Genomic DNA, 11,830 nt, shown 5'->3' with positions numbered 1-11,830 from the left:
CCAGGCGATGGCGAAGCCACCGACGACGGAAGACGACGACCTGCTGCCCACCTACTGGTCCTGGAAAAGCATGCCGACGCCCTTCACCAAGGACGAGATGATCTTCTCCTACGCGCTGCACCCGGACGGGCGCACCATATTCGTGTCCTCGTGGAGCAGGGCGGTCTGCGGCACGTACTCCGTCGACACCAGGAGCTGCAAGTGGAGGCGCCATGGGGAGTGGATGCTGCCTTTCAGAGGCCGAGGCTCCTTCGCCGCCGAGCTAGACGCATGGGTCGGGCTGCACGAGGACGGCTACGTCTGCCCCTGCTAGGTTGCCTCCCGCAGTGGCGGCACCACGCAGCAGCCGGAGTGGAAGATGGCCGACAAGCGTAGGATGTGGATCCCGTGGCATCAGCTAGAGTTTCGCCTGCGTCGGATGTGATGGCGCGGGTGGAGTACCGAGGAGTCGCCGGTGTCGGCCAGGGCCTGGGGCACAGAGGAGTCCTCCTAGTCAAGGAGATCGGAGAGAAGAAGATGATGGCGGCGCGAGGACACATGAGGGTAGACGTCGAGAGGATCGGCCATCCAGGCTCGTGAGGAGGGCAGCGGTGGGAGGATCGAGTTAATGGTACCGTGTACAAAAATCCCATCAAAACAAGTAAAATATACCAGCAATCCTTGATTGATTTAGATTTGATTTTTATAGGCATTTTCGGATTTGTAGGGCATGTGCCCACGGTACTCGCACGCTGTACCTTTTTTGACGTGTATGATTCATGATAAGAAATGAAAATCACATCAATGTAAGGAAATATCCCATCAATGCTTGATTGATTGTGATTAATTCTTTTATATGGTAACTAATCCGATGAATTTATGTGAGCGGTGAAGCGAAAAGGTATGTGGGAGGGGAGACGAAAAATAACCGGTCAGAAAAAAATGAATTAATTGTTGCCTTGTATGTTTGGTTTTGATATTTGAAGATTGATTACCATCCGTTAGTTGGGTTACCAAAGAAGAAATCAATCACCATATGTGAGTTCATTGTGTTACCAAATAAACGTTGGGTTTGTCCGGCCAGTGGGAGGGGGTGAATAAAAAACAGACGAAAAAAACCGACAAAATTGGGAGGTGGGAGCAGGTACCAAATAAAACCATGGTAGGTGGGACGAAAATAAACCGTACGAGGTTACCAACTGCTTTATTAGGAGTAGAGATTGGTTGGTTCGATTTTTTTTGCGTGGAGGGGACTACCTGGAAGGTGGGAGGGAGTACGAAAATAAACCGTCTCGGCTGAGCGGGAGGTGGGAGCAAGTACCAAAAAAGTACCAAAAAAGAACGGGTAAGGTGGGACGAAAATTAAACCCGGAACGCGACCTACCAACTGAGACATTAGGAGTAGAGATGCTATCATCGAACAAGACAGAGGACGTCCCTATCCACCCCGTCGATGGGCACTAGTCCCAAGGCAATGATTAGATTAGCCCGCGTCTGCCGGGGCTCGACGCCTCGACACGTCGACGCCATGCATTGGCCGTCCGGGCGGCTTTGCGTGCGCGAACTTAGACTATCCATAGTAGGAGTAATCAGACGATAACATCGCACTTATCCAGACAAAATAGATGATGTAATATGTAATTAATAAAAAAAAGCATGTGATAACCTAGCAAGTTACATTACACAGATAAAAAAATGAGTTTACAACCTAATAAATGAAGTGATGCATGTTACTACTTTAAATTACTCCTTATCGTGACTAGTCTTATCCGCGCGCGCAGCGGAACGGGCTACGATCCTTGGGATAGGGGAGCCATACCGCACGGACGCGAACCACCGTGATCGACCTGCGGCGCACGGCGACGCCGTCCGCCGGACGTAGATTGAAACGAAGGCCACGCGGTGGCGAGCCGTCGTCGGATTACTTTTTCTTTTAGTGGAATCTCCGATTACTTCGGAGGCAGCGACTGCTGAATTCACGCACCACACAAATTACTTTGGAGGTCCAGGCTCCAGAGGCGTGTGCGGGTGGCAGGACTCGGACGTGAACATCTGATTTGGAGACCACGGCCGGCATCGTGTGGTCGCAACGTACGCCGCGGGCTCGCGCGCTCCACTCATCGCGGAGACGGCAGCTGAGCCAGAGAAAACATCATGTGGACACGGCGCCGGAGCGGCGATCCGATCCGACGATCAACCGTCGCGCTTGCGCAGCACGGCCGCCGGTGCGTGCGTGGGCCTCGTGTGTGCGTTGACAACACGGTACCCCACGCGTACACGGGAAAAACACGCGGTTCGTGGCCTAGCTTAGCTAGGACCTTAGCTTGCCAACACACGGTTCGTGGCCTAGCTTAGCTAGGACCTTAGCTTGCCAACACACGGTTCGTGGCCTAGCTTAGCTAGGACCTTAACTTGCCAGGCGAAGCCAAGCCAGCTGGCCCCATGCAGCACGGCAAGGTACATGGTGAACTGCACGGCTCGCCAGACGGCCGTGCAGACCGCGAGGGGAAGGCTGAACGCCCGCCGCCCGGCCAAGGCACGTCGCTCGTATTTCTTCTACGTAAGCTTGCACGGTTTCACGTTTTGGCCGCAAGAAGGTCAAGAAACGGTGGTGGTGCTGAAGCAAATGGCATGTTTGCCCGGCTTCATTGAGAGGGGGGCGATAACGGCGACGCACATTCAACTCACTTCAGTGCTTGTAATTGTTGCCAGGGTTGTCTACGGATCTGAATATTTCTTTTACTTCTTATGTTCTTTGTATATTATTTTGACAGTTTATGACTTGGAAAAAAAATGGCATGCTTGCGTGATTGCACACCACTAGAGCCGTCAACAACACCGAGTCGCCGGTCGCGACACGCGCGAGGTCACAGGAACCACCCGCCACGCAAATCCGGTGGCTGGAGCATGCCCGGGGATCGCGAGGAGGAGCGCGCGGCCAGCTGCCCGAGACATCGGCGTCGCCGGCTGAATTTTTCATCTCCATCTCGCGATCAAAGTACGCTGCGAGGAGAAAACGTGGCTGGGAGCGGCCCCGGCAGGACGGCACTCACCGGCAGCGGATAAGCGAGATGCGAGAACGATGTCGGCTTTGCACTCCCGTGGTGTGGCGCGCAGGAACCGTCGCTGCTGCTGCTCGTCCTCCTCACGGGGACGAGGGTCGAGGTGGCGACTCGCTGCTGCTTTCCTCCTGCATTATTGGGGCCTATCTAGCACCAGTGGCTGTTACTATTAACTTTCTCCGTTGCTTGCTCGCCCCTCTATCCTGTTGGTCCCATATGACACGATAACGTGTAGTGACTGTCAGGGAAAATAGTTCCTGGTCCAGACCTCCTGGCTCGCGGTGAACGGGATAGATATCGCTTGCTCGTCGGTTGGAAAAGTTGCGCGGTCATTTTCTTCGATTATTACTATGATGATTTGACTGGTGAACCTGTGTGCATAGAGAAACACAGAAATGGTATGCGTGTGTAGAGTATAGAATTGTACAATCAGCGGGATCGAACGAAATAAATATCAACTTAAGGGGTTACAGGTGACTAGAGCCAAAGTGTTACTACAGAGATACAAATGGTCCTTGTTGGAAGGAATACAAGCGGTAGTTAACACAGCAGTCTGGAGCCGGCACAGATATACCAGCACAGAGCAGGCCAATAAACACTACGGTACACACAGGCGTCAGGACGGCGGAGCATTGATGGTTTCAGAACCCCATGATCTCAAGCCGAGATCGTCATACAGCGACAGGGAGTCGCCACTTGCTCCATATTCCTTCAGCTTCATTGTCTGCCAATTTGTCAGCGAGGGTATCCCAAATTAGAAAATCATGGATAAGCAAGAGCTTTTAGAGCTTTTAAACACGGTGTGTGACGCAAAATAAAAAAGATTAGTGAGCAGGACGGCTAGTGAAGCGCACCTTCTACTTGAGCGGGTGGAACGCCTGACTGGAGGAGCAACGTCTGCAGAGTCTTCCAAGATAGGTTCTCTGATCTTCTTTACAGTCGATCGCGTCGAACCTGTACAGATAGACGGAACAAGTCCCTTGAGCAACTGGATCTATGACGCGTTCTTCAGTAATCTGCGCTGGAATTATGGCTTACCTTTGCGACTGCGGACAGTTTTGGATGATTGAACCTCTGTGCTATCATCTTCTGACTCCGTAACAGTGGATGATGTCTGACTTTTTCCGGAACAAATGTTGCCGCTGCCTTTTGTCCTGTTCTCCTTATTTTCAGCAGCCCTATCCGCTGAAGGATCAATATCCTCAGTAGCTTCATCTGTCTCCTCATTTTCAGCACTGCTATCCACTGAAGGACCAGTAACCTCAGTGCCTTCCTCTGTCTCATTTTCAGCATTGCTTCCCAATGAAGGATCAGTAACCTCAGTAGCTTCCTCTGTCTCCTTATTTTCAGCATTGCTATCCACTGAAGGGTCAATGTCCCCAGTACCTTCCTCTGCCCCCTTATTTTCAACATTGCTATCCACTGACGGATCGGTAACCTCACTAGTTTCCTCTGTCTCCTTGTCTTCAACATTGCCATCCACTGAAGGATCGATAACCTCACTGGTTTCCTCTGTTCACGGAACACGCATAAATAAGTGAGCTCTCTATTGAACATTATCTACTCTAGCGCATACATCATAAACACCACTTTGGGTTGTAATGAAGTAAGCATACATGAAGTACTCGCATGGATAGTAACTTAAATGGCAAAGAACATAAAGATATTCAGAAAGAAAGAAAAAAGTTAACTCACCCTCAGCAGAGTTTCTGTCATTCTGTCCAGCTTCCTTAGCGAGTAGGATTTTATCAAGAGAATCAATTTTCTGCTTATGTGCCTCCGCATTTCTTGCCGTGGCTTCTTGTTCTTTCTTTTCCTCATGAACTTTGCTAACTTTCTCCTCAAATTCCTCAATGCAAGCTTTGAGATCTGGCTTCGCAAACTTCTTACACTGTTTGGACAAATTGACATAGATCAATGAAAGCATAGAATTCACAAACTCAGACTTCTGGTTTCAACAAAACGTTAAGCGTATGCAGCCATTGAGGCTATGCAACCAACCTTTGCTATCACGCTTCTGAAGTGGTTCAGCACAGAATCTTCACATAATGCATGCTCAAAAATCTTGAAATTATCGATGAGTTTCTTCAAACCTTTCTCAGTGAAGGTTAGCTGAGAGAGGCAGTAAGAGATATACTCCCACTGCCTAACATCTGAAAATACAAGCAAAGAAAGAATCATACATCTGAGAAAGTGGTGAGCACAAAGTTATACAATTCATGAAAAGATCCAAAATAATGCATGTAGTAAATCACGGCTGTTTCAGGGAGAACAGAAGACTGAAATGAGAGTCAAAGAAGTCAGCTGCCTTGCTAAATTTCCATACTGCTAACTTCTGTGGAGAAACTTACAAGACAACACGTAACACAACCTGCTGATTCACAGCATTAAATCTTTGGTTGGTGCTCTCATTTTATTCGTAATTCTTAATTTCCATTCATCAAAGTTTATGTATCTCATGGTTTCTTAAACAGATGTCGAGTGGTCAACAGTTGATTAGCAATTAATGGAATCACACACGAACAACATAAATATTCAGTATAATCTGATTGGAGAAGTAAGAATGTAATACCATTTACACCAGCAAACCTATTGCAAAGCTTATCGACAAGAGCTTCCATTTGTTTGTCCTGAAATAATAGTTAGAAATTAATATACTTATCAAGAAATAAAAACCAAAGTGCACTGATGGCAGAAAAAGAAGCGGCATGTTAGACCTTTTTAATAGAACCAATTAAGAATTGCATGATGTTGCGAAACGTTTCTTCCTTGAGGTGTTGATTGCACAGTCTACTCAGAATATCTGGAAGAAGATTATAAATTGGATTGCTTCCTGCACAGTTGCCAAAGGAAAAAAGGAGGTAACATTTTATACATGTACTGACACATTTTATACATGTACTGACACAGTTGCCAAAGGAAAAAAGAAATTAATGGAAGTCTAACTGCAGTATTAAATTAAATCAAATGGACTGACACATTTTATACATGTACCTTTCTTTGACAACTCATGGAAGAAGAGTTTTGCAAGGCTTGAGATCCTCTCATCTTCATCTTCTACCCTCACCGCCATTTCGTTGATATAACCTTTAACCTGTATAGGATTTGCGAACGTGTTTCAGTGGTGGTAGAGAGAGAGAGAGAGAGAGAGAGAGAGCAGAAAGAGAGATTGGCAGGGGGGAGAGAGACCTTCATCATGTCATTCAATATGAGATGAGAAATGACCAGCACAGCATTCTTCCTCACAGATGCCGATGAATCGCTCAATCGGGCATATATGTGTTCTGTCCAAGGTTCTAAGAGGTTTGGAAAGCGAACTGCTAAATCACCAAGGGCTATAGTGCAGTTAGATCGGACGATTTCAGAGGATGCGTTTTCCACAACAGTAAATAGGATCTGGAGATTTGCCTCGCTGCAAGTTGAGCATATAATGAGATTCAGTGTCGTCACAAATTTGTAGATAAAACAGGATGCTACCCATAATATTAAACAAACACAATCAGGTGGATGTTGTTTGCATACCAGAATTCTGCATCAATAATCATTAGTCTGCAAAGAGCAAGCATTGCAGAAGCATGTAACTCCGGGAACTACACCCAAAAAATAATATTCAGTCATGACAAAACCGCAGAGAGCAATGGAAACCAAACATTTCAAAGATGTACGAAGGGCAATACAATAGAATACAAACCTTTTGCAGCAAAGTCAGATTCCTGCAGAGTTTTGATAGAAATGGTCCGCAATGTCCAAGAAGGTTCTTTTCACAAGAATAGGAAACAATCTCCCTTTCAGCTTTTTCAGCAAAGAACTCGATTGCAATATCTCTCGTTGCACCAAGTCCCAGTTCAGCATTTATGTCTTGTGCCTGCCAGCATCACATAAAGAATAACAAGTTCAAGTCACATGAAACAATGACAAGCCAAAGTTGAAAAGTTCAAATGGATGTAACAGACAAGAATTACCTCCGAATTCTTAGAACCATCTACCTGACTATCCTCATTGGTGGACTGTGATTTTTCATTCTTCTGTTTCTGTTTGTGGATTTTCTTAACGGAAGTCTCAATGTAAACCAAATGGTTGAGTGCTATATGACTAATGACAAAAAGAAATCTACCCAACTTCATGGCTGATAACTCCGTAATTGTGGAACTATTCTGAGTTTCAAGTTCCACTCCATTAGACATGCCATCCATTCCGAAGGCACTGAATACAGAACTGAGGGATTTCTTTGCAATCTCAGCAGCAAAGATTTCAGGTGCAGGGTGTAAGGTATATATGGCACTTATAGCTTTATCTGTTGCGCCATACCATATTTTCTCCGGAAGCGAGAAGCTAGTTACCAAGCTTTGCAGTGCAGCAAATACTCTGGTACTAGTACTTAGTAATTTGATCTTGTCTTCTTCTGATAATCTTTGCAGGGCAAGGCATGCAGTTCTAGCAAGCAGAGGCTCTTCCTTAGCCAAGCGCCCAAACCCAATGTCAACAATATCTTGCAAGTGAGTACCCAGAATGCTAGGAGATGACTTTGCTGCCATGCAAAGAATTGATAAAGCTCCACGGCATTGCACTGGCCTTACACCGTTGATGTTGAAGCAAAAATAATCCCACAAAGCTGACATCTGCAAGAGGTTGTGGGACTTAGCAAGTATGCTCCTCATGAGCAAAATAAGATACGATGCATCACTAAAATAGTACAATGGCATTCAACAAAATGGCTATGCTTAAATAGGCCTAGGAAAACATTGGTGCGATACAGTTGTCAAAGTACACCTTAATAGCACAAGAAATCAATAAAACTTATCATTAGAATCTTCAAAGGAAATTCTCACATTGAGGTATTGATGAGCTGGGAGCAAAATTTTCAGCATGCATCTTAAATTCACAATTGCTGGATGTTCTAAAATTAGCTCTCTCACCTAAATGCAAGTTAATAACCCTATCTTGGACTTCCACAGTACAATGCAATAGCAGACAAGAATAGAATAATCTAAGCAGCAACACATCTAATCAGTATTCGGTACACATTGAATCCTATATGAAAGAGTGCATAGCATTGCTGTTGCTACAAGTATCAGCAAACATTAAGGGGAAAGAAGAGCGCACCGTGTTGGATGAAATCTCTCCTTTCAGTACCAATGAACTAACTAAGCTCTCCAGGGCAGCAAGGTCACCAATGCTACAATCGATGTTGAGGTTTATCAAACTTTTGGCTGTTTCTGTTGGGATCCTTTTTGTGTATATGGCAATGAATGCGCTCTCCACTGCTTCATATATTGACTTGTCCTGAGAAAATACCTACAAAAAAAGCTAAAATGAGTGAGGAAAATGCAAACAAAACATGAGTTCACAAACTAGCTAGTTCCGGGACATTACCAGAGGTAACATTTTCCGGAGTGCTGCTTCTGAACCTTCAACCTGAAACTGTCTGCATCTCATTAGCAGAAGAATAGTGTTCTCGACATCTGTGGCTGAAGATGAAGCCAATAACTGGATAAGAATTGGCATTAACGACGTTATACATGTCGTGAATCGCAGACCAGCCTCAAGGGATGCAACCAAAGCTCTGATCTGTTCTAAGTTTGTTATATCTACAAACATAGGATCTTGATCTGTCTGGTCTTGACTAGAAGGTAGGCAACTATCACTGACACTCTCGTCTTGCCCCACGGTCACTTCACCCAATGGATGGTCATTCACAAGTTCACCTTCCGCAGGAGATTGAGATTCCTTTTCTTCCAATTTCTCCTTGTACTTCTCTAAAGTTGCCTCAAAGGTCGTGGCCCTTAGTTGAGGCCCAAAAGGGTTGTGTTGCAGCATTGTGATGAGAAGTTGTAGTGCTGATTTCCTGACGATTGCACTTTTATCCTCCAACCTCCCTGAAGCAACTGATGCCACTTCATTCCACAGGCCAATTGAAATAGCATTTTCTTCACACAACTCTGCCCAGACCTGAAGGACACGACTCCTCGTGTATGCTGACACATCCCTACAACGCTCGATCAAAATTTCTAGCATAGCCTGCTTACTTCGGAGCCTTATGGAATGAGCACTGTTATTTCCATCAACGTCTTTGAAAGCCTTTGCAGCCAACTTGCCCAAGACCCCAACAAGAGAATTCCTAATCTTGTATGATTCCCCACCAAAATGTGGTATTAGAACACCAAGATTGGTAGACATAAGTTTTGGCAAACGATCTGCAAGTTCTACTAAGAATCTCCCAACATTGTCAGCACCAGCACCATCTCTCACGTAGTCTTTCGGGTCAGTGCGACCTATTTCCCTGATCAGGGAAATTGCCAAGCTTCCATCACCAAACTTTTTCTCAGCAGCAGCAACTGCTTCAGCAAGATGAGCGACAGTGAAATCATATTTATGGATCAAATGCAAGACGGATGCACTGGTTTGAGAAATCTTTTGATGCCTTGTAGCTATTGCACCAATTATCCGGCATAGACCATTTCTTGTTTCCTCATCTTTTAACACATTTTGATTCTCAAAGAGAACATAAGTACACCTATGCACAAGAAAGCAAAGTCACTATAAGAACAAGATTACTGAAAAGTACACTATACCAAGGTTCAAGAATTTACTTTGAAGCAAAAGATAGGTATCGCTCATCAGCGCCGCCTGGACCAAAAAGTAGTGTAAGGTCAACTTCAAGAGAATTGGCGACCAGATTCATGATCCGCCCTCTTTGCGCTTCCCAATTCCAAGCATAAACAGGATTCTTCTTCCGACCATGTGCTGTCACCTAAATCCAAATGGCAGAAAAAAACTATTTAAATGTAAAAAGGTATAAAACCTGAAGAATCATATGCTTTGGACAAGTATTACCTTTGCCCCAGTGCCACTATCAGCTGAAGATTCCTGAGCGAGGACAATGGAGAGGAGGAAAAAGGAGTAGATCTTGAGGGCATTGCGGTGAGACGCGATGCGGTCAGTGATAGGGATCCCATCAGAGGGGGATGACATGGAAGCTCGTGAAAGGGAGTCAATGTTGGGCAGAAGAACACTGAGGTTGGAGCGCAAAGCCTCAACAAGATTGAACTTAAGCCCTGGGGGCAAGCAAGTGAAGTCACGCACAAGAGAGTATAAGCTATTAAACACATCCTGTTCCTCAATGCAGAAGAGTTCCTTGTCAGACAGATCAAATGATGTGCCTTTAATTTAAGTCAAACCAAAAGAACAAGTTAGTTCATATTGAAAAAATAGATATACACATGTTGACAAAAGAAATAACTACAGTACTTTCATATGCAACAAACTAAAATAGTCTAGAGAGCCTAAATATTGGTGCAAATGTTTCCTAAGCAGTTGACATGCTCATTTGATTGTTAATGTAAGTAATGCATCAAATCTGAAAACATCAAGGGAGGAAAAGAAAGCTAACTGGCTGTACTGGAAGCTTTGCTTGTAGAGCAACTTTAGTTCAACATTAGGCACACTTGTTTCAGTTGTGATCATATGAACTAATGAACCTGAAAACCATGTCATTCTTATTTTTGTCCTTTTTTCTTGTATATTTCACCTATTAAATATTTTTTCCAGTACTGTCTTTTCCATTATGTTTCCTTCAAAAAGAAGGGACAATGCTTCCACTACACAAGGTAACCAATATTTTGCAAAACGTCTTATGATTCTTTACCGAGGGAGTAGTTTTTATGTAAATCACCAAAGGTTTATTTTGCAAAATACTGGTTACCTTGTGTAGTGTGAACTAGCTTACAAAAAAATGAACAGTTTAGAGCACATGAAAGTCGGCAACCACTTGTATGACAAGACAACTTTAAAAAATAGGCAGTGCTAGCTCTGGAAAGATAAGTGACTTTTCTCAAATGTTCAGGACACTTATTAGAATTTTAACTGCAGACTAGGTTTCTGTCCGTGTGAGCAAAGATTGAGTCCAAAAATAATTTAAGAACTTCAATGTGTGATAGTACACTCTTTTAAGGAACACCAGAAACAACGTTGACTTAAGCAGGGCTTGCCGATCTGGAAGCCCAAAAAACCATGGAGAACAACAGAGATGAAAATCCAAAAGGCATCAGGAATTTGGGGATGGATGCGACCAATCATTGTCTGAGTCATTTACAGAATTTCTGGTTGTAACAATTAAGCACTGCATTTCATAATGTTGCATAATTTTGATATTATAATCAACCCATACCAGCAGCACGCAAAGTTATCTGGTCACTTGAAACTTAACGGAGAAAAGAAAAATACTAACTCCTGCAGGCTGTGGGGTGTAAGTTGACATCAAGTTAACGGGCATCAGTCATTAGGAAACACAAAATGCTTGACCACAATGCTTGACCTAGCATAGCTTTACTTTGATATGTTGCAGATTCCAAAAGCAGCACATAAGACCTTCAGCTTCCAGAAAATCCAGCAAACACAAAATGCTCGAGAATCCGGAGAAGCAACCCAAAACTGAATTAGCTCAAAAGGGCAACACAGTGTATATCCCAGCCAGACACTCAGATTCCTAAGGTGGACGGCCAACATGACTCATTTCGAGTCAAGTTGTAGCTCGGGAAATGTCAGACGACAGTGGGGAACTCTTATTTCTGAGGACGTGAGTGTTCGGTCAACTGTGGTTTGGCTTTCAAAATCTTGAGCAAACATCAAAGTTCGAAAAACCAATTGCGAGCGTCTGTCAAGACTCAAGCAGTACGGCGCTGGGCACCAAATCTACGGGAACTAGGGTTTGCAACCTCAAGCTGGGGGCAAATCGCGCGCCCCCAATCTAGCGCTCGATTTCGGCAGGCTCCGGCCGGAACCCTGAATTC

At 44.7% G+C, this 11,830-nt stretch overlaps 1 protein-coding gene across 1 annotated transcript; it reads right to left on the bottom strand.

Moving 5' to 3' along the window:
* Positions 1-3,450: 3,450 nt before the first annotated feature.
* On the bottom strand, positions 3,451-10,201 carry LOC123187647 (condensin complex subunit 1; the record flags this gene model as incomplete). The annotated part of the gene is given in 16 exon segments (XM_044599565.1): positions 3,451-3,765; positions 3,896-3,995; positions 4,080-4,553; positions 4,737-4,932; positions 5,043-5,194; positions 5,614-5,671; positions 5,759-5,874; positions 6,036-6,135; positions 6,231-6,453; positions 6,564-6,631; positions 6,733-6,906; positions 7,004-7,660; positions 8,145-8,336; positions 8,415-9,555; positions 9,632-9,792; positions 9,876-10,201. Coding segments are annotated over 16 exon segments (4,145 nt in total), but the record flags the coding sequence as incomplete, so codon positions are not given.
* Positions 10,202-11,830: the final 1,629 nt, after the last annotated feature.

This window comes from Triticum aestivum, chromosome 2A (genome assembly GCF_018294505.1).
Source record: "Triticum aestivum cultivar Chinese Spring chromosome 2A, IWGSC CS RefSeq v2.1, whole genome shotgun sequence".
NCBI lineage: Eukaryota > Viridiplantae > Streptophyta > Magnoliopsida > Poales > Poaceae > Triticum > Triticum aestivum.
Note: the sequence above shows the minus strand (reverse complement) of the source record. Positions and strands in the feature narration are given on the sequence as shown.